Source organism: Telopea speciosissima, chromosome 7 (assembly GCF_018873765.1).
Source record: "Telopea speciosissima isolate NSW1024214 ecotype Mountain lineage chromosome 7, Tspe_v1, whole genome shotgun sequence".
Taxonomy (NCBI): domain Eukaryota; kingdom Viridiplantae; phylum Streptophyta; class Magnoliopsida; order Proteales; family Proteaceae; genus Telopea; species Telopea speciosissima.
Window position 1 is genome coordinate 25859296 of NC_057922.1, and position 23291 is coordinate 25882586.

At 35.8% G+C, this 23291-nt stretch overlaps 2 protein-coding genes and 1 pseudogene across 3 annotated transcripts; all 3 read left to right on the forward strand.

The window, feature by feature from the left end:
* The first annotated feature begins 768 nt into the window (after nt 1–768).
* On the forward strand, nt 769–11481 carry LOC122667666 (annotated as a pseudogene).
* Nucleotides 11482–12352: 871 nt separating this feature from the next.
* LOC122668390 (polygalacturonase non-catalytic subunit AroGP2-like) lies at nt 12353–17496 on the forward strand. Its single transcript, XM_043864964.1, has 2 exons — nt 12353–12496; nt 16522–17496. Exons 1-2 carry the CDS (start codon nt 12353–12355, stop codon nt 17494–17496), a joined length of 1119 nt encoding a protein of 372 aa, XP_043720899.1.
* Nucleotides 16292–21398, forward strand: LOC122667669 (polygalacturonase non-catalytic subunit AroGP2-like). 2 transcript variants are annotated; one of them, XM_043864043.1, is made up of 3 exons: nt 16292–16353; nt 20254–20306; nt 20416–21398. In XM_043864043.1, the coding sequence occupies exons 2-3, from the start codon at nt 20255–20257 to the stop codon at nt 21390–21392; spliced, it is 1029 nt and encodes a 342-aa protein (XP_043719978.1). In that variant the 5' UTR covers nt 16292–16353; nt 20254; the 3' UTR covers nt 21393–21398. The 2 variants fall into 2 exon arrangements, with proteins under 2 accessions (XP_043719978.1, XP_043719977.1); XM_043864042.1 differs by lacking the exon at nt 16292–16353 and having other exon boundaries at nt 20139–20305; nt 20415–21398.
* Nucleotides 21399–23291: the final 1893 nt, after the last annotated feature.

Here is a 23291-nt window from a genome sequence, read left to right on the forward strand (position 1 = left end):
CAGGTTCAACTACATCTAAGGGTAGAATTGAGACTCCAATATTGGTCTGTCTTTCTGGTAAACATAAGGAGGAAATGGTTGGTATTTAGATGCTTGAGTTTCCACAACATTTTTACAAATGCGTCTGCATCAATTCAAAATGTGATAAAGCTGATAGGATTTGTATTGGATCTTCGTGAGCTAAGCCACCATTATAAACAGAAAAAAAAGAAGAAAATTTGTAAACATGGATGGTTTTGAAGAATCAAAGAATGATATGAATATCTGGAATTTTTTTCCACAATCTTCTGCAACCATTTTTCTACACGAGTTTTCTGCTTCTTCACACCTAATTTTGTTAGTCGTTTTATCCATTTCCTGGGCTTGCAAGAGACGTATGATGATTATCCTTGAAAATTCAAAACCAATGATGCAAAACACATACTTTTTATACTATTGGTCAACCCTTATATCTTGTATGGGTCTATCTTTTTATGATCTTCTCCTATGTATGTTAAATTACCTGTCTGGGTATAAACATGGTTGGTCGGAACTAAAGATTTTTGTGCAATTGGATTTTGCATTGAGAACACTCACTTGGCTTGTAATCTCTGCTTACTTGCACATCCAATTTTCTCCTTTAAGTGAGCATAGGTTCCCCATTCTACTAAGGATTTGGTGGGTCCTCTACTTCCCTATGTCTTGTTCATATCTTATTATACATATTGATTTGTATTGGAAACATTCGTCCTTCCAATTCCTACTATGGATAACCGATGTTGTATCCATTATTGTTGGTGTGTTCTTTTGTTACGTGGGGTTGTTTGGCAAGGGGAAAGAAGCTGAAGATATCAATACTTTGGAGCCTCTTTTGAAAACTAGTTCCAGTAGAAGCAATGGTGATGACGGACGAGAATCAAGTTTTGGTGGAGAGAGTGTAACTCCTTATGCAAATGCCAATCTTTTTAGAATTTTTACTTTCTCTTGGATGGGCCCTTTGCTTGCACTTGGGTATAAAAGAACATTGGACCTTGAAGATGTTCCTCAGCTTGCCAATTGTGATAGTGCCAATGTGGTATTTACTCATTTTAGAAATAAACTTGAATCTGATGGTAATAACAATGGAAATGACGCTCAAGTAAGCACTTTCAAGCTGATGAAGGCATTGATTCTCTCAATATGGAAAGAAATTCTATGGACAGCTATATTCTCCATGGTATGCACATTGACTTCTTATGTTGGACCATATCTTATTGATACCTTTGTTCAGTATCTCAATAGCCCTCACCAATTAAAATATAAAGGCTATGTGCTAGTGTTTATTTTCTTTCTTTCAAAGTTTATGAGGTGCATCTCAGAGAGGCTCTTGTTCTTTCAATTGCGAAAGATGGGAATTAAGATCCGTGCTGCCTTATTCTCAATAATCTATAAAAAGGGTCTCAAGCTTTCAAGCCAATCAAAGCAGGGTCACACTAGTGGGGAGAATATTAATTTGTTAAGTGTTGATGTTGAGAGGATTGGCCGTTTCAGTTGGTACTTACACAATATATGGAAAATACCTATTCAGATTGTTCTAGCATTGTTGATTTTGTACAAGAGCCTTGGGCTAGCTTCACTTGTAGCTTTTGTTGCCACAATGATTTTGATGTTGGCAAATGTTCCACTTGGAAAACTACAAGAGAATTTTCAACAGGAATTGATGGATTCAAAGGATCGACGAATGAAAGTGACATCTGAGGCTCTAAGGAATATGAGGATTCTCAAGCTCCAAGGCTGGGAGATGAAGTTCTTGGCTAAGATAACTAAACTCAGGAGCTTTGAAACAATATGGATAAAAAAGTTACTTTATTCAGAAGCTATGATTGTCTTTGCCTACTTGTCTGCTCCCATGTTTGTATCTATGGTTACTTTTGGGTTCTGTATGCTCGTGGGAATTCCGCTAGAGTCAGGGAAGATTATATCTGCACTTGCAACATTTGAGGTATTACGAGGGCCCATTTATAATCTCCCAGATACAATCTCCATGGTAGTTCAAACTAAAGTTTCCCTAAGAAAGATAACTTCATTCCTCTGCCTCGATGATTTTCATCCAAATATTGATCAAAAGCCTTCAAGAAATGGTGTTGAGATTGCAGTTGAGATAATCAAGGGGAATTTCTCTTGGGACCTTCATTCCCCTAATCTCACATTAAAAGATCTTAATTTTCAAGTGTACCATGGTATGAGAGTGGCTATTTGTGGTTCTGTTGGGTCAGGTAAGTCAAGCCTACTTTCATGCATATTGGGGGAAGTGCCAAAAGTATCTGGAACCATTAACGACGGCTTATGTTGCACAATCACCTTAGATACAAAGTGGTAAAATAGTAGACAATATATTGTTTGGTAAGGAGATGGATGAGAAAAGGTACGAGATTATTCTTGAAGCCTGTTCATTGAAGAAGGACCTAGAATTGTGTGCCTTTGGAGATCAAACTATTATAGGGGAGAGGGGGATAAACCTAAGTGGTGGACAAAAGCAAAGAATTCAGATTGCACGTGCTTTGTACCATGATGCTGATATTTATATGCTTGATGATCCTTTTAGTGCTGTGGATGCTCACACAGGAACTCATCTATTTAAGGTAGATGCTCTTTAACCTCTACTTATAAACCTTTCCTTGATGAAATTGGCTTTAGTCTATACAACTCATTGCTTACATCACAATTGTGTTCACTAGACACTGAGTTAACATAAGAAGAATGACATCATGTTTGTCTAACCAAGCAAGACATACAGACACATGATATCGAACGATGCATGTGGCTCTATAAAACCTATTGTTTGATGTTACTTATCATAATGAAAATTAAATTATATTAATATGTATAGCTCTTTGGCTTTTTTTTAAGTAACCACAAGTTCTTTTTGAGTGCCTAAATGTGAGCATTTGAATGTTTTGTGGTAGGAATGTTTGTTGAGAATTTTGGATTCAAAAACACTAATTTATGTTACCCACCAAGTGGAGTTTTTATGTGATGCTGATCTTATTCTGGTGAGAACATGCCATCTTTCTATCTTGATTTTAAGTCCCTTAACTTGGTTTGAGAGTGATTACTTACTTTCACTTATTTGATAGGTTATGAGAGATGGAAGAATTACTCAAGCTGGAAAGTACGAAGAAATTCTTAGTTTAGGAACTGACTTTATGGAATTAGTAGGTACACATACAAAAGCTTTAGCAAACCTTAATTCTATCCAACATGAGGCTACTTTGAATAATTTAAATATTGGGGAGGAAGATGAAAATATTCTATGTAGCGAGAAGTCTATTCAAGATGATGAGGAAAAGGAACCCAAAAACTACAAAACAGAAAAATTGACTGGGACAAAAGGGCAGCTTGTTCAAGAAGAAAAGAGACAAAAGGGTGGAGTTAGTTTTTCATTCTATTGGAAGTATGCTACCACTGCATATAAAGGAGTTTTTATACCATTAATATTCCTAGCACAAGTTCTTTTTCAGTTTCTACAAATAGCCAGTAGTTACTGGATGGTGTTGGCTACTCCCACTTCAGAAGATGTGAGACCACATGTCAGAGGATCCACTATCATCTTTGTCTATGTTTCTTTATTCATTGGCAGCTCTCTTTGTGTACTTATAAGATCCATGCTCATTGTAACTGTTGGATGCAAAACAGCCACTCTTCTCTTCAACAGAATGCATTTGTGTATTTTTCGTGCTCCCATGTTATTTTTTGATTCTACTCCGAGTGGAAGGATTCTAAATCGGGTTAGTAAATATGTTAATTACCGAAAAAAATACATGTTAATTTACTCTTGGGATCCAGATGATCTGGATTAATTACCATAAAAGTTAATATAATTTCAATGTACTATTTCGTATATACAGGCATCCATAGATCAAGGTGCAGTTGATACCACTATTCCACATCAAATTGAAGAACTTCTTATCTCAATCATAGGATTCTTGGGAACTGCTGCAGTAATGTCACAGGTCGCATGGCAAATGTTAATAGTTTTTATTCCGATGAGTATGGCATGCATATGGTACCAGGTATTTCTATAACCACTTCCACTTTTCATTATTAATTTCAAATCAAGCTCAGCCATATTTTTCCATGGTTAATAAGACATAATACAAGTTGGTTTGAGCTTTATTTGATCAGTGAATTCTGAATCTGCTTTGTTCACACCATAAATTGATTTAATGGTGGTTGCATATATGCTTGGGCGTTGTGAAAATGGTTATTTAAACATTAATCTTCTTGATTTTTGATATATATATAAAAGCAAGAAATCCATTTTTCCACTTCCACATTTTAATGTAAACTAATGCAAAGATTTGGTCTTTCGCTTACCAAAATTGTTTGGGAAGGACCAAACAAAGCAAATCTTGTTACCTGCAAATTGCACCTAAAATGATGTGGCCGCACTTTTAATATGCATAAATAATTTTAGATATAAATGAATAAAAATATAATATGGCCTATTAGCTCTATTGGTAGCTTCGTTGGTTGGAGTTCATATTAAAAATAAGGTAATAATCATGAATAATTCCTATAACTTTAGGAGAAAAAGAGTCATTAACCTATTACAGAGATGGTGTGATTTTTTTATTCTTTTTTTGTCCTCCCCTCACTTATACAAACCTTGACTGTTGCAAAACCAATCTTATACTCACTATAGATATATTTTTTTGGTAGAAAGAAGGCTATTCATTCATGCGCGCCCAACGCCAAACAAAGGAAAAAAAAAATATATAAAACAGATAGAGACCATGACAAACACAAGGTATGGATATATGGTATCCAAAGCCAAGGAGTGGAAATTGATCCGGTCTCACATGCCATTAACTTGGTCATCGGCACTAGGGGATGGGTCACTACCACTTCCCTAAATAAAACACGGTAGACACAGCTAAAATTAAGCGCATGCACATGCGTGCCAATAGAGGGGGCCCCATAAGTGCCGAACAGTCCAACACCAAATTGCCCACGCGTGCCAACATGCTGCCACAACCTACTTTCAAACAAACTTGCCGGATCGACAAAGGTCTGCTGGATCGACGAGTGGAGCTTCAATCAATGGTAAGAAAGCCACCAGAAATGCTGCCACAGCCTACTTTCGAACATATCTGCAAGGATCTACTAGATCGATGAGTGGAACTTCGTCCGACGATATACGGATGGTGAAGATTGTACGGTGAATGGAGTTTCGGAGCCGACGATAGTCTCGGTGCCACCAGCACCTGGGTCGGCATCACCTACAAACACACAAACAAAGAAAAAAGAAAAACCTCCCTTGTTTGGGAGCCCCTCGGCATGATGGCTAAAAACCATAACCATATATAGAGTTGAGGCTGGATAGGGCAGAACGAGGAGCTACATGGGAGGGGGAGGGGAAGGTGAAGCGGGCATGGAGGGTGGTGGAGCAAGGCAGAAGGGGTGCGGGCACAGAGGGCGATGGGGCAACGCGGAATGGAGGCGGGCATAGAGGGGGGTGGAGCTGGGCAGAAGGGGGGTGGGCATAGAGGGCGGCGAAGTAGGGTGGAAGGCACCATGCTTCCAAGCGCTGGATAACCCCAAGGGAATTGTGTGTTTTTTTTTCTACCAATTGGGGCCTTCCTTTCACCATCCATTTTCTCATCAAATGAAAGATACGAAATAAATCAGATTAATTTTTCAATCAAAAGTACTACATGAAATCTTTGGTTTTTGCCTCTTCCTCTATCCTTATCCCATAGGTACAATGTTTGAATCAATAGAGGAGCCTTTCTTCTATGTGAATTAATATTATTACATTCCAATTCTTTCCTAATACCTCTAGAGGAAAATCCCGAATTGGATCTCAAATTGACGGGTTAGAATGAGCTTATCCATTTTCGAATAGGAATCCATTTTCTGAAAGATCCTAGCTTACGTGCTTTGGTGGGTCGTTCGAGATCCTTTTAATGACCTATGTTGTGATATTACTCTATCGCTAAGTTAAAAGGCCCCTTTGATGAAATTCAAGAATATCAGCTACTAGCCACCATGAGTCTAGTGCATCTACCTATCTATATCTATCTATAGAATATAAATATGTTGCATAGTGACTCATTCAGGAATAAAAAGAGTGACATGGGAAGTCTAGGGTAAGGTAAAATGGTTAATAGATTTTTTATTTATATTTGAAAAATATAAATGCAATGAATTATGACCTTAATCTAATTACTTTTTTTTTAAATTGCCTCCCATCGAAATGAGATTCATTTGATTGATATATGTATTGTACCAATACGACATAGATTAAAAAAAAAAATTCACTGAATCGTGCGATGAAGAGATTCGAGTTGCACCTTGAACCGACAAATTTTTATCTTATAGAAAAAAATAAATTGGATTACTTACTTGATCCAATCCTAGATTTACAAGTTCTACACAATATTATATATTATCTTTTTTTAAACAATAAAACAAAAAGAAATTTTCTATCATTTATGAATTTCCTGACTTAGCTTGAGATAAAGATAGATATATCTTAACAATGAATTAAATGAAAGTTGAAGAAAGTGAGTTTAACCCTTTTTCTGTCGGACAAATCATTCCCTCAAGGGATCTTAGACTTATATTTTAATTTTATTTAAAATGAATATACTAATATAAATAAGGTTTGATGTTTTCTGTGTCGCAACGCAGCCTAGGCCCAGACACGTAGACCTGCCATTCAAGGGGGCAGGGTGGTCATTTCGCCCACCCTCATGTGTCTGGGCGCAACCTGCGCCACTGGCATAGAAAAAATTCTCCCTATAACTAAATACTAAATTTTTCTTTAATAGAATTTAGCAATTAGTAAAGGGAGAAGGTTTTCTGGTTCGGCAGTCCACATAACAAAGCCATCGTCTGGTGCCTACTTTTGCCACATGACAGAATGGAATGAGGTGAAATGTTATGGATAGATAGACCTCTTAGCTAGAGGTGTCAATTGGTCCAGTTCTGGGCTATTGGTCTGGTTCCTTAACGATTCCAACCTTAAGGGGTCAGGATCCGAACCGGACGAATAAGCTAATCGGTTCCAAACTTGAGATCCAAGACCATTAACTAATGGGTGGGCCGGTTCTGGTTCCCAAACGGTTCCAAGTAGTCCAAATTTTTTTAAAAAAAATCCCAACATATCCTATATATATTTAATAATAATATAATAAAACACTAATTTCAATCAGATGAGATACGCTTCATTTTTTTCTTCTCAAATCACAGAACTAGTCTATATAAACTCTTATTTTGTATTAATTAATAAGTAGGAACACCACCACCCCCATGAGTTAGGATTATTTTATGGTATGTTCTTAAGTTAGCATTCTTAAATGGACCTTTAAATTTACAGCCAAACCTTTGGTAAAATAGTATATGAGACAAGTGGTACCCGGCAAAATCCATATAGACTCTAATGTAGTTGCCATTGTAGGAATAAAATAACCTGGGCATAAAGTATAAGACAATAAATATAATAAATGAACAAGGACTTATCTGATTAGTATGGCGTTGAAAAATCCTTGTAAAAAGAAGTACACCAATACACTTCCTCTTGCGTAACACGAACAGTAAATGGTAGAGTTGAGTCGCATCAAACCATGCTCTCCTTAAGGTTTTTAGATGCCCCAATTCTGCAATTTGGGTTGACCATATATCTATACCTCCAAGATAAAACAACTCTCTAATCACATAGGTTGTAGTTCCAAATGTGATCACAAAGGGAATCCAAAGGCTATATTCACTAACTCATTGACACTCACAAACTATGGTGAAAAAGAAAACATAAACTAAAACTGCATGTTATCTTTCAAAATAATGTTAGAGAATGAGCAAGACCTCATCTCTTTATATAGGAGAAGAAGAGACACCACTAAAGGATGTCTCCAAAAGATATGTCCCAAAACATGCCTTTTCCCATAAGGCTTGTTTGTTAGCCACTCAAACAAGTCTTCCAATAGGCACCTATTAGCTATGTAGGTGTCTAATAGGAAAAGACTCAACCCTCCAACACACCCAACAAAAACGTATTTTGAATCTTTAATTTTAAAAACAATTAAAAATGGATCAATATTGGAGTTCCCACCGCCTTGGAAAGAGAAAGGAGAATCGAATCTTCCCAATACTCCTGAGGGAGATCAGGGAAACAGATCCGTCACAACCTATGGAAATTTTTCTGCTTGTTCAGATTGAAATCTAGGGTCCATCGCTGGAATCGCATGACTTGCCCAATGATCTTATAAGGACCATGCCGCCAAATAGATGACATATCCAATTCAAAGGCAAATCGAAATAAGTCCCGAGGAAACCATAACAAACGCCAAGGCAAGCTTCCAGACTGCATTAGCTATCCTTTTAACCTCCATGTTAAGCGTTTAATGGGGTTCTATCTAGTGTATGTGTGCTAGTTTGGGCCAACCTAGTATAGAATAGGTTAAAAGGGCTTGACTTAACGCATTCCATCAGCTCCGGAGCTTTTGGGATATCGATCAAGTACCTAACATTTGGTATTAAAATTGGGCACCACTTCAAGGATTTGAGTCAGGGAAAGGGTTATCTAGGAGAGGGCCATCTTGAGTAAAGTGAGTGGAGCCGCTTGGAAAGGGCTACCTACTGCCAGAGTGAGAGCTACCTAGAGTGAGACCCACTGAGGACGATGGTTGCAGAAGTATGGTGGTCTGTTATGTGTCTAATAGGACTCAATCTAGTATCTGGGTGCTAGTTCAGCCTAATATGGGATAAGTTAAAAGGGCTTGACTTAAATGTGTTCCATCAACTCAGGAACTTTTACCTAATACTCCATTAAGGAAACACCCCTCAGATCCAATCTGCCAATCAAAGAAAATTAATGTTTGCGTACCTGATTTTCATAAGCCCGTTATGGGATTTTGACACGTAGGTGATTCCCATTAACAATGGGGTCAAGAAGATCCTCCACATTAGGCAAAAGATTACCTCCAACTGCTCCTGCAAAAGAAGGCCGAGGATTGACAAAATCTAATAATGGTGTCATGATCAAAATGTAAATTTAACAAATCACATTAAGAAATCCCTCATTAAAAAAAAAAACCTGCTTCAATTTTTCACTAAATATACTTTCATAAAACATATTTTTAACATTGTATCTAATTCACTCTTTTTTGAACTTTTACTTGTAGCAATACTACACATCTACAGCACGAGAACTTTCACGGTTGGTCGGAATATGTCAGGCACCAATTATACAACATTTTGCTGAATCTAGTTTAGGTTCAACCACAATTAGGTGCTTCAACCAAGAAGATAGGTTTATGAATACAAACCTCAAGCTTGTGGATGGGTATTCCAAGCTCATATTTCATTTCTATGGAGCTATGGAGTGGTTATGCTTCCGCATGGATATGTTAACATCCATCACATATGCCTTCTCTTTGGTTTTCTTGATTTCAATGCTGAAGGGAGTCCTTAGTCCTGGTAAAAAGTTGAATTTGAAATCTTATAAAATCATCTTTTAGGAAAATCGTTTGTTCACATGAAAGCATGATTCTAAATTTATTTTATTTTGTTTTATCTCTGAAGGTGTTATGGGTTTAGCAGTCACATATGGACTTAGTTTTAGTATGCATGGGGTCATATGGGATCTTTGCAGTCTTGAGAACAAAATAATATCTGTCGAGAGAATACTGCAATATGCCTGCATCGCTAGTGAACCTCCTCTATTAGTAGAAGAAAATAGGCCAGGTTGTGAATGGCCATCACAAGGAAAAGTTGATATCGTTGATCTGCAAGTAATCCCCAATCTAGATTCCTCAAGTCTTTATCTCCTTACTTATTTACTCCTTTTATGGAATAGACCCTACGAAGCCTAATGTTATTGGGCAATGCTTTACTCTTGTGGAATTCTACTAAGCTTCTTGATAAGATTGTTTAATTGTATGTAGGTCCAGTATGCCCCACATCTTCCTTTTGTCTTGCGAGGTCTCACATGTACTTTCCCCGGAGGGATGAAGATTGGTATCGTTGGGAGAACAGGAAGTGGTAAATCAACTCTCGTACAAGCTCTTTTTCGCATGCTTGAACCTACAGCCGGTCAAATTTGGATAGATAATATCAACATCTCCAAGATTGGCATTCATGACTTGCGGTCAAGACTGAGTATTATTCCACAAGACCCAACAATGTTTGAGGGTACTTTAAGAAGCAATATTGACCCACTTGAAGAATACACTGATGAACAAATCTGGGAGGTGGGACTTTTTTTTTTCATTTGATGAATAATATTTAATCATTTACAAAAGGATGGACTTATCTCTTCTTATTAATAATTCTCACAAAAAACCAAACACATCACAATTGATTGGCTAGGACATAAATCTCTATGAGCTCCTTTCTTGTCATCTTCTACTTTTTATTGTTTATTATTTTTATTTTTGAAACATTTTTTGTTGAGGCATTGAAATCATTTCACAGGATGCATTTGATCATCTTTGGGCCACGTTTGGACTAAGAGATTCTCTTAATCGAGATGACCTAGGAAGTGCATTTTAATTTTCCTATTTTGCATTTCCACTTGGTACCTTTTGCTGTTATTTCATATTTTGCTTAGCTAACCTTTAATGATCAATTTTATGTTGTCTTGAATATTTATCCAAGGTGGTTGGCTGACATGTACTTTTGTTTTTTTTTTTTTTGGTCTTAGGCTTTAGATAGATGTCAGCTTGGTGATGAGATTAGAAAGAAGGAACAAAAGCTTGATTCTATAGGTTAGTTTCTTCTCCTATTCACTCAATACTGAAGTTGCTCAACATTAATTTATCTATTCATAAGTGTATTATGTATATCTCTAACTTCTTGTGCAAAATCTGACCTCCCACCCCCCAACCCCTTTTCCAACAAGAAGTGGGGGAAGAAAAGTTATTGAAAATAAGATCCTAAAAAGCTAACTCATTTTCATATGTTGTTGTGACAGTAACTGAGAATGGAGAGAATTGGAGCATAGGTCAAAGGCAGCTAGTTTGTTTAGGCAGGGCATTATTGAAGAAGAGTAAAGTGTTAGTACTCGATGAAGCTACTGCATCAGTGGATACTGCAACTGACTATCTAATTCAACAAACACTTAGTCAACACTTCTCAGGCTCTACTATTATCACAATTGCACATAGGATAACATCAATTCTTGATGTTGATATGGTCCTTCTTCTTGATAATGGTTAGTAGCTAATAATTAGTACACCGCATCAAATGGGTTCTGTTGAGTTTGGTAATAAGTCTTCTCATCCTTCTCTAGTGCTTTCCTTATCATATATATTAACATGTTTTCTTGTCATAAACAGGCCTTATACAGGAATATGATTCCCCAACCAGATTGCTAGAGATCAAATCTTCATCATTTGCAAAGCTTGTTAAGGAGTATACTCGAAGATGTAGTTAGTAGTTTTTGAATGGCTAAATAAGCGATTTTTTGGATGTTCAAAGTAAGCAGTCTGCATTAGACCGGTACCTTGCTATTTCGAATATGCAAAAAAAAAAAAAAAAAAAAAATTTTGTTGAAAGAATGAGGCTGATTGTAATCATTTTAGTTGGCATTGGCATTTACTTGAAATATTGGGGGTATAACAAAAGATGAGACAAAACAAGTTGATTCACTTTAAAATCTTTAAAAAATTCATAACTTTCAAACTGTAAGTCTTAATTGAGTGATTCAAAATATGTTGGAAAAATGGTTGTGTACTATCCAATTTTTTAAAAACAATATACCACTTCAGACAAAATATTTTAGAAATTCCATTTGAATGGGGATCCCAGCTAAAAATGGAATCTTTTTATAAATAGTGGGCAAACAAACTCATTTTCAAACCATTTTATTACAACTTTAACAATAAAAAACACTTAATCTCAAAATTTCAACCAATTTTAAGGTTGTCTAACCGATTATTGATCCGGTCAACATTTCTTAGTGTATTTTGATAATTTTGAGATGGTTAAAAATTTGAATGAGAGTTATACATAAGACCTCCAAAGCTATAAAATAGACCTGACATACTATCCAAGGAAATCCATTCATCATCATTATGCATGCTTCTAGGATGACAAAATGAGGTGTCAACAATGGGTCAAAAGAAGCTAGTCTATTTGGGGTGTGTATTACTCAAGAGAAGGAAAGTTTTAATACGTGATGAAGCTACTCATGAGTAATTATTGTGATTGACTATCTAATTCGATAAATGCTCAAACTGCTCAAGATCTCTTCTCATCACAATTACATATTGGATGACATTAATTCTTGATATAGATTTGAATCCTCGTCAACAATGGTTAATAGCTATATATATATTTTTTTTCGGTAGTAATATAGCTACAAATTAATACACACCACAATCAATTAATGATTTCAAGCACTGAGCCGTCTGTTGCTGCCAGTCCACCTGCAAATGTCAACCGCTTTGCCCTTTCAATTCGTCCCCTTCCCAGGACCCCAGATCGTTCTGGTGGATTAATGTGTGATCCCTTAATTTGGAGCCTAGCGATGGTGAGCATCATGTGTCTTTTGCCTCTTGGCCAGGTGGACATCATTCTCCTTGCCTCAGTAAGTGCAACGAGTTGTGTGTAGATGTTGTGCCGTTGATCGCGCCGTCTGAATGGCACCACGGCCACGTGTCAATGCCTGCTGCAGCACTGGATGAGCTCTAGCTCGTGGGAGAGCACTGGAGAGGAGCCCAATCCCTCTTCCTCTTCCTTGCTGGCGAAGAACCTATGCCAAGGACTCGGGTTGCGCTGGGAAAATAATCCTCTTCAATTCCCTAAAAGTGTACCGATAGTTTGGGGTGGAGATGTCAACACATGGCAGCTCAGACATCCAACGGTTCCAAGCTCGAAATGAAAAATAAAAAACGAAAGAGACAATGGATTAGACGAGTCTTCTTGGACCTATAAAAATCCTCGCAATCTCTGATTTTGTCTCGATGCCCTGCTGATCAAGGTCTTCCATTGGTTAAGAGAAGGCTAATAATTGTAATTTTCTCAGGGTTGTTTTCATTTTTTTTCCTTCCTCTCCTTAATTCTTCTTTCCTCTAATTGTGCGGCTAATAAATTTTCGTTAACCAAAAGAGAAAGACATGTTTACTTGTCTTAAATTGATCTTGTACTGACATATGACTCCTCAGCCATATTGCTAGAGATCAAGTCCACAACATTTGCGAAGCTTGTTAAGCAAAGTATAATTGAAGATGTATTTCCTAGTTTTTAAAAGGCTAAATAAGTTAGTATTGAATGTTAAAATGCAAACAGGCTGCATCAGACTGATGTGCATTTTTATTTTGAGTATTACAAAAAAGTGTACGGAATAGACAATGGAATAGATATTGAGTTTGCTTATAATAATTTGAGTTGGCATTGACATTCGGGTGAAATGTTGGGGGTCAATTTGGATCCTCTATTGCTGCCTGCTCGTCCTGCGGGTGTGCTTCCTTACATAGGCAGGGGCGCAATGACCGTCCTACCCACTGCCCGAGTGCCCTGCCTGGGTGGGGTAGGGCGGTCATTGCGCCCTTGCCTGTGTGAGGAAGCACACCCGCAGGACGGGCATGCGGCAGTAGAGGATTAGAATCCATTGGGGGTAGGCAAGAAGATGAGGGAAAAAGGAAAAGAAATTTCTTCATGCATGTCTATAAACCTTGGGTGTAGTTTTAGTAGTCTAATGGTATCTTTCGACGACGACAAATATCTACCACATGATACATTGGAAGGAGCTAAACTTTGATGGACAAGTAGAGCCCAAGATCCCATATCCTCACGTGTCAAGTTTTAGCCAAAATGAAATTGATCAAGAGACAAAATAAAACTTTGAAAATCCAGTGGAAAATGTAATTTTTGAAAAAAAAAAATAGATATTTTAAAGATACAAGTAAATGCCACATGGGAGGATATATGCTTGAATATGAGGCTAAAATTTGACATGTGTACAACCATACCATTTTCTAAATATCCATATGGTCAAAATTGCTACATCACCCTTCCAAGTGACAAAACTTGGTGTCAGTCTAGAGATACCTTCTAAAACCAGCCAGTCAAAATTATTTTCCCACAAAATTTATAAAACATAAATATTCTTGTTATTGCATTTGATATATCTTAATTTATCTTATGTAAAAATTTACTTAAATTACAACTGTGTTATCTTTTCTATACCTAAATATTTTCTAGCAATTCTTGCTATGATTAAATTTCCGAATTTCCCCTCCTCTCAAAATTTTCCTTATATGATCATGCATTCTGACATGAAAATCACAAACTTGATTTCTAAATCGGAAATTATAATTGTAAATACAACATACCATGTGGGAGGTTGTTCTGACCTCAAAAACATATGGCTGAGGGTCTTCTCAAAAAAAATATTCTTAATTAAATACTACTTTAGGACAATAACTTTTTGATTTTTTTTTTGGCAAGTTAGCAATGCTAGAGGAATGAAGAGATCTATAATAACTTTTAAAGTATCACTATCCAAAAAAAAAAATGTTGTGCTTAGTGTGTGGGTTTAATCCCACATTGGGTGTGTGAGTATGGCGTGTGTTGTGTATATTCGTCATTTCATGTTCTTAAAAATTGATTAATCTTTTGGGATTGATGTGTGGTTTGTATAATATCCCTATAAAAAAAAAAAAAAAAAAAAAACCTTTTAAAGTGTAAGGTTTGAGTCTTTTTCGTTGAACATGCTTTTATCAGTCCCTTTTCTTATTTTTGTTTGCAAGTAACTTTGGGGAAGGACATACTTTTTTATTTCACAACATTTTGGATTGTGTGTGTCATGTTTTACTATTTTAGTTGGAGTCATTGTAAAAGTGAATTTACTAACTTGTTTGTTATCTATTTTCCTTTAATAGTTTTTTTTTTTTTTTTTTTTAACAGTAAATGCCAATGGGAGATCAATCAGTCCATTACCCTACTCTACCCTATCTTTAAAGTTTAAATTGATGCCTTTTATTTTACCAAAAAAAAAAAAAGGTGATGCTTATTTATAACAACTTTTTTTTTTTTGGTTACAATTGCCCTTAATGAGAAAATGGCAATGGTTTCCCATGTCTGTCAAAGTTGAGCACACAATCAATTTTGATGACATTATATCTCCACGTGGGAAAAGCATATTGGACTTGCAAATGGATGATTGAATCATGTGGAGATTAAGTCCAAAATATTTAAGTTCTAACTAAGTTGCCTTATTAGAGCAATATTTTTCTCCACCTAAAACTTTGCCATATGACAGATTAGGTGAGGCCCAAATTTATGGGCACGTCACGATCAAAATGCCCTACTAAGTATCAATTCAAGGCCTATCGGAGTTAACATATAGCAAAATAAGGTTTTAAATGTCCAATGAATAAGAAATTTCTTTTGAGAAATAATTAAAACAAATGAATGCCTAAAAATATAAGGAAAAAAAAATGTAACATAGGGTTTATAGGATTCGACTTGACTTTGAAATTTGACAAGTGATTGATCCAAACTATACTCCACATGCAACCAATGAGACCTTTTTGCCCACTAAAGCTGATTCAGACCATTTTGACTTTTTTTCTTGTGTTTTATTAATACATTGAGAATTGTATAGGAAAACGAGGTTAGCTGAATTACAACGACTCTTTCAAAGATAGGGGGAAAAGTTCCTTACATCATTATCCATACCCACACCAACTTACCTCCCTTACTCTTCTTAAAATTTAAATACCAAAATTACCCTTTGAGCCTAGTTCTTCTTCATTTTTTCCCCCTTTCATGTCTATATTCAGCTAACAAAATCAAGAGTCCAAAGAGAAAAAGTTATGATCCATTGATTTTTTTTATCAAGAAATTAATACCAAAATTTTGATGATCTCAGTACTCCAAATGCAAACGGGTTTTTGATACACATCATTGAGGGGTAATTTTGGTATTTAAAAGTTTGAGGACTGATGGGTGGTTGGAAGTTTTCTTTAATGGTACTCATAAAAGAGATTGGACTAAGTTTCCCCCCCATCCATAGAGGACGGTTCGATCACCACCATCCTAGGGTTCACAAACCCCTCCTAGGGTTTTAGTATGTTCAAAAGTACCCTCCTGATACCCATTCCCGTCTTCTCCAGTCCCTTGATCCCATTCACCATGGATGGAGGGAAACTCGGTCCAAAGAGATTTTTTATTTATTTTTTTCACCTTTTCATTGAGAAAGTTGGAAAATACACAATGTATTTAGCTGTTCAAGCCTTCACTGGACTGACAAGAACTTTCCCCCTTTTTTTAACTTCTTGGTACTACAAAATGTTTCCTCTATATAAATTCAATAACCACCTTCATTCAGCAACAAAACCATTCTAACACAGTCCCAACTTCGATTCTCTATTTAAATTCCACCATGATCCATTCTATTTTATTGCTTGGACTTCTAGTAGTAACAAACTTTAGTGTAAGAAAAATGATGCTTTTCCATTATCCATTATTCATTTTAATGTGGTTATTTCTTGTTCTTGTTTTATCTTCCTTATTCAGTTTTTTTTTTGGTTTTTTCCCATGCCATTGTAGGATTCTCAAGCTGAAAATTCATTCTTACAGTACTGGGAAGAGCATATTTATCTTCCTCACCCTCCATATTGGTTAGCTGCAAAGGCTTCTCCTTTAAGCATCAACCAGGAAACAATGTTTATAAAACTTATAGAGGAAAATGAATTGGCTTCCCACCTGCATTCATTCTGTAAACAGGCTAATGTTGCTTGTTCGACAAATTCATTGGTCAAGAAGAAAGTCGAAGCCACGACCCTACCACCAATATCCCAGTGGAATGGTGTCAAAGAGGTATATGATCGCCTTCCGAATGAGACACCGCAGTTAATTGCCAGCCAAGGAGGATTTCCATTTTTCCGGGAATCAATGGTGAAAGAGGGAGGTTTCATGTCTATCCCTGATCTAAGGGATCCAATGTCATATAAATCATTCTTGCCGCGATCTCTAGCATCAAAAATTCCATTTTCCTTTGCCCGAATTGAGGATTTAAAGAAGAATTTTGGTGTGATGAATGAATCAAATATGGATAAGTATATTCAAAAGACACTCAAGATATGTGAGAAGAGTCACATTCGAGGAGAGCAGAGCACTTGTCTGACTTCTGCAGAGGATCTCATCGATTTTGTTGTGAAGAAGTTAGGGCACCATGTAAGCGTATGGAGTACTGAGAATACTGAAGGATCTTATGAGAATGTCACAATTGGAGCTGTGAAACTCATATATGGAAACCTCTCTGAACCACCAGTCTTATGTCATAGTGAGCCATTCCCATTTCAAGTTTATTATTGCCATGTTTTACAGAAAGTAAAAGTATATGTAGTTGATACACATGCTCAAAAGAAAGTGAATCATGCAATCATGGCATGTCACTATGACACATCAATGTGGGATCCAAACCATATTGCTTTTAAATTGCTTGGTTATGGCCCTGGCCTAATTGAAGTATGTCATTGGATGAATGAGAATGGAATGGTCTGGACAAAGACTCTAGGTTGAGCAGCATTTGAAGATTTGATAATCTTCTAGTTCTCTTGTTTGTGGTTCATGCTACTGATTATACTATTTAAAGACTAAATAATGATATATTTTGGCTTATTTATTATGTCTTTCAAGATTCAATATAATTTTGTTCTTCAATTGTCCAACATAATAGATGACAATTTGGAATGAAAAAAAAAAAAAAAAATCCCTGATCAAACTTAGGCCTCATTTATTTAGATTAGAAGTGAAGTGAAAGAAAAATTTGAACAAAACAAAGTAAAAGTTTATAATCGTTACCAAGAATAACTGTATAACTAATTTAACAATCTGAAGTGGGACTTTCCTCGTTCTAAATTTTGATGTGTACAACTCTAAACCATTTTATAAATATCCATAGAGTTGAAATTGTCACATCCTTCCATGCGACAAAACTTGGTGCTAGCCTAGAGATGCCCACTAGAAATTGCCAATCATAATTATTTTCCCACAAAACTTCTAAAACAAAAAATGTTCTCGGTACTACATTAAGTATATCTTAATTTATCTTATGCAAAAATTTTCTTGGATAACAATTGTGTTATCTTTTCTATACCTAATTAATATTCTCTAACAATTCTTATTATGATTAAATTTCCGAGTCTCTCCTCCTCTCAAAGTTTTCCTTCTGTGATCATGCATTTTGACATGGAAGTCTAAAAATTGATTTCTAGTTCGGAAATTTGAATTGTTCATACGACCTACCATGTGGGAGGTTATTCTGACTTCAAAAACATATGCCTGAGGGTCTTCTAAAAATTAAGAGATCTATAACCTTTAAAACATTTTATTACTTTTTGGTAAACCACAACATTTTTGGATTGTGTATGTCGTATTTTACTATTTTAATGGATGTAATTGTAAAAGCGAATTTAATAATTTGTTTATTATCTATTTTTCTTAGCAATTTTTTTTTACAGTAAATGCCTTTTCTTGGGTGCATAATGGTTCCGGTAGATGGAGTAAAATACGATTTTGTTATGGATATAGTTGGATACAAAATTGAGATGCCCTAAGGTTTGGTAAGGTTATTACCGGAATTTACCATATTTGTATAGTGAACGCCCATCTATCATAAAAAATTATGTTTCACATGATGGAAAAGTTCATACAAAAACTAGTGTACCCAATTGCCTGGTTATGTTTGGAAGCTAAGAAAAGAAAAAAATTCAAAAAATTTTGAATTTGATGAGAGAGATAGACACATAAATCATTCATTGATTGTTTGGATAGGAAAGTCCCACTTCAAATTAGCCACGTGTAAAAAAATCAAATTTGAGTTTCCATCTCTATTATGTAGCCTACCATGATAAGGTTTCTACCCAATGGTTACCCCATGTCTTTCAAAGTTGAGCTATCAATCAATTTTGATGACATATTGGGCTAAAAACCTTGCAAATGCGTGGATGAATCATGTGCAAATCATGTGCAAATCAAGTCCACAAAATTTAAGCTCTAACTAAGCCCCAAATTTTCTCCATTACCCAAATTTTTGCCATGTGGCAAATTAGGTGAGCCCCAAATTTGTGGGTAGATAAGCTCAAGATCCTCTGCTAATTGTCAAATTCAAGGTCTATTGGAGTTGACACAGAGAAAAATAAGATTTAAATGTCCATTGAATAAGAATTTTTTTTTTTTTTGGAAATAACTAAAAATAAATGGATGGCTAAAAATAAAAAGAAAAATGACAATATATGAGATTATAGGAATCGATTTGGATTTCAAATTTGACAAAAGAATGATCCAAACTATACTCTGTTAAGTACTTGACCGATACGCCAAAAGCTTCAGAGCTAATAGAACGCGTTAAATCAAGTCCTTTAACTTATCCCATACTAGGCTGGCCCAATCTAGCACTCATATACTAGATCGAGCCTCATTAGGCATATGACAGACCACCATACTTTTGCAGCATTTTCCAAAGGACTCCACTCTGCTCCAAAGAGGTAGTCTTTTTTTGATAGCTTTCACTTTACTCTAGGTAGCCCTTTCCATGACTCGAACCCGTGACATAGTGTTTGACATTGATACCAAATGTTAGGTACGTGATTGATACACTAAAAGCTCCAGACTTATAGAACGTGTTAAATCAAACCTTTTAATCTATCACATACTAGGTTGGCCAAATCTATTACCCATACACTAGATCGAGCCTCATTACGCGCATAACATACTCCACAATCCACATGCAACCGTTGCGATTATAACATCAAAGTTCCATCTTGTAAAACATGTTTGGCTATATAGATCCGTTTACCCAATAAAGCAATCTAATTCAAGCCAATTTGATTTTTTCTTGTGCTTTATTAATACATTTAGAATTGTTCAAGAAAATGAGGTTAGCTGAATTACAACTCCAAAGATAGGGGGAAAACTTCCTTACCCACGTCAACTTACCTCCCTTACTCTTCTTAATATTTGAATACCATAATTACCCTTTAATTGAAAACAGCCTTTATACGAAAGCAGAGGTAAGACTACGTTCATTATGATCTTTCCCAAACCATGCAATGGCGGAAGCCTCCTGTACTGGGTACGTCCTTTTATAATAATCCTTTGAACCTGTTTCTTCTTCATTTTAATAAGCGATTGACAAGAAACTTTTCCCCTTTTTTAACTTGTTGGTACTACACAATTTTCCTCTATATAAATTCATTCACCACCTTCATTCAACAACAAAACCATTCCCACCACAGCACAGTTCCAACTTCCTTCTGTTCTGTATTTAAATTCCACCATGACCCATCCCATTCTATTGCTTGGACTTTTAATAGTAGCATACTTTAGTGTAAGAAAAATTATACTTTTCCAATATCCATTCATTCCAATGTGTTTATTTCTTGTTCTTGTTTTATCTTCCTCATTTGGTTTTTTTTTTTCCCCTCATGATGTTGTAGGGTTCTCAAGCTGAAAATTCCTTCTCACAGTACTGGGAGGAGCATATTGATCTTTCACACCCTCCATATTGGTTAGCTGCAAAGGCTTCTCCTTTAAGTCTTCATCAAGAAATAGTGTTTATAAAACTTATGGAGGAAAATGAATTGACTTCCCACCTGCATTCATTATGTAAACAGGCTAATATTGCTTGTTCTACAAATTCACTGGTGAAGAAGAAAACAGAAGACGCAACCCTACCACCAATAGCCCAGTGGAATGCTATCAAAGAGGTATATGATCATTTTCAAATTGAGACACCCCAGTCAACTGTCAGCCAAGGAGGATTTCCATTTTTCCGGGAATCAATGGTGAAAGAGGGAGGTTTCATGTCTATCCCTGATCTAAGGGATCCAATGTCATATAAATCATTCTTGCCGCGATCTCTAGCATCAAAAATTCCATTTTCCTTTGCCCGAATTGAGGACTTAAAGAAGATTTTTGGTGTGATAGATGATGAATCAAACATGGATAAGTATATTCAAGAGACACTCAAGATATGTGAGAAGACTCACATTCGAGGAGTGCAGAGCACTTGTGTGACTTCTGCAGAGGATCTCATCGATTTTGTTGTGAAGAAGTTAGGGCACCATGTAAGCGTATGGAGTACTGAGAACATAGAAGGATCTTATGAGAATATCACAATTGGAGCTGTGAAACTCATATATGGAAACCTCTCTGAACCACCAGCCCTATGTCATAGTGAGCCATTCCCATTTCAAGTTTATTATTGCCATGCTTTACAGAAAGTAAAAGTATATGTAGTTGATATACATGCTCAAAAGAAAGTGAATCATGCAATCATGGCATGCCACTATGACACATCAATGTGGGATCCAAACCATATTGCTTTTAAGTTGCTTGGTTTTGGCCCTGGCCTAATTGAAGTCTGTCATTGGATAAATGAGAATGGAATGGTCTGGACAAAGACTCTAGGTTGAGCAGCATTTGAAGATTTGATCATACATGCTACTGATTATACTATTTAAAGAATAAATAATGACATATTTTGGCTTATTTATTATGTCTTTCAAGATTCAATATAATTTTGTTCATCAATTGTCCAACATAGTAGATGACAAATTGGAAGGAAAAGAAAACCCAGATCAAAATTAAACTCCATTTATTTAGATTAGACTTGAAGTGAAAGAAAAATTTTAACAAAACAAAGTAAAAGTTTATAATCGTTACCACGAATAATTGTATAACTAATTCAACAATTGTGTATGATAACATTCAAAAAAATTGTTGTTTTTGTACTTTTTTGAAATTAAAATGGGACAAAACCTGTACGTGTTATTCCGTTCTTTTTTTTTTCTTTTTTTCTTTTTATGTTATTTTGGACTCTAAACCGGTAAAAAAAAAAAACAGATTTGACACAATTTTGAGAAACACCAAAAAGGAGTTCCAGAAAAACAAAAACAAAAACTGAAAGCAAAAATGTGCATGATACAGACTCGATATTCACAAATCATGACCACCACCACCACAGAGTAAAGAAACTCTTCTCTTAATATGCAATCCATACATGTTTCTTTTTTTTTTTTTCTTGTGGCAGAAACAAATTTTTTTCCAATTTTACCATATAACATTTGTTGATACAAAATTACTCTAAAATCACATAAACAAAAAAATAAAGAAAGAAAAAAAAAACACCTGTTTCTGACTTAAAAACAATAGTTTGAAACAGAAACATTAGCAAAAGAGTACTCCAATGCAAGTTGCAGTGAATTAGTTATAAGGAGATCAAATTCCCTTTGGTCATGGTTGAGTAATGCTTGAGGATATCAAAGTCACTAGAGACGCTGAGTTTGGGCCTGTCAACTCATTGTTTTTGGAATGGATCTGTACCATTTTCTTTTCGGACTGTTGATTTGGTTAGCTGATAGCATAAGTGATGGGAAAATTTACCACCCAAAAAAAAAAAAAAAAAGTGAAGAGGAGCCGGGTTCAGGGGTAATTTTGGTATTAAATACTTGAGAGGAGTAAGGGAGGTAATTTGATGCGGATATGGAGTAATCATTGTTACTACAGCTACCTCACTTTCAAAAATATTCTCGCAGGGAAAGAGAACACTAACCGATCACGTGGTTAGCATGGTTTCTACGCTTAAACACAAACCAATATCTTTATGTGCGAAAAGATCGTTCAGTTCTCAATAAAATAAAAAAGCACATCCAAATCAATGCCTTTGTACACATTTTCATTGGCTTTGGTGAATTAAAAAAAGTCAAATTGGTTTAAATCAGTTTGCTTTACTGGGTAAAGTGGTCCTATATAACCGAACTAGATTCTGACGCATGAACAGTGATGTGGTAATTCCAATGCTTATATGGAATACTGTTTGGATCGTTCATCTGTAAAATTTCAAAGCCAAATTAAATCTTATGTCCTCTTTCCCCTGCTATTTTTTTTTTTATTCCATTCTAGATTTGCTAAACATTTAAAGCTTTATTTTGGCACATGGTCAAATCCAATAGGTCCCAAACTTGACATTTAAGTAAAGGACTTTTACGGCTTTACCCCTATTTGCCCACGAATTGAATTTGGACCTTGTCTGATTTGCCACATGAAAATTTATTTGGGCATTGGAAGAAACTATTGCTTTGGTAAGACAACTCAATTAGTATTTAAATTTTGTGGACTTATTCTCCCCATTATCAACTATCCATTTGCGAGGTTCTTAGCCCAATTTGCTTTTGACACAGAGATATAATGCCACAAAATTTTGGTTGGCAACTCAATTTTGGCAAATTTGGGGAAGCCATTGAAAATGCAAGTTTGCATGCGGCTAATCCGAAGTGGGACATGCCCATCCAAACATTCAATTTCAATAGAGA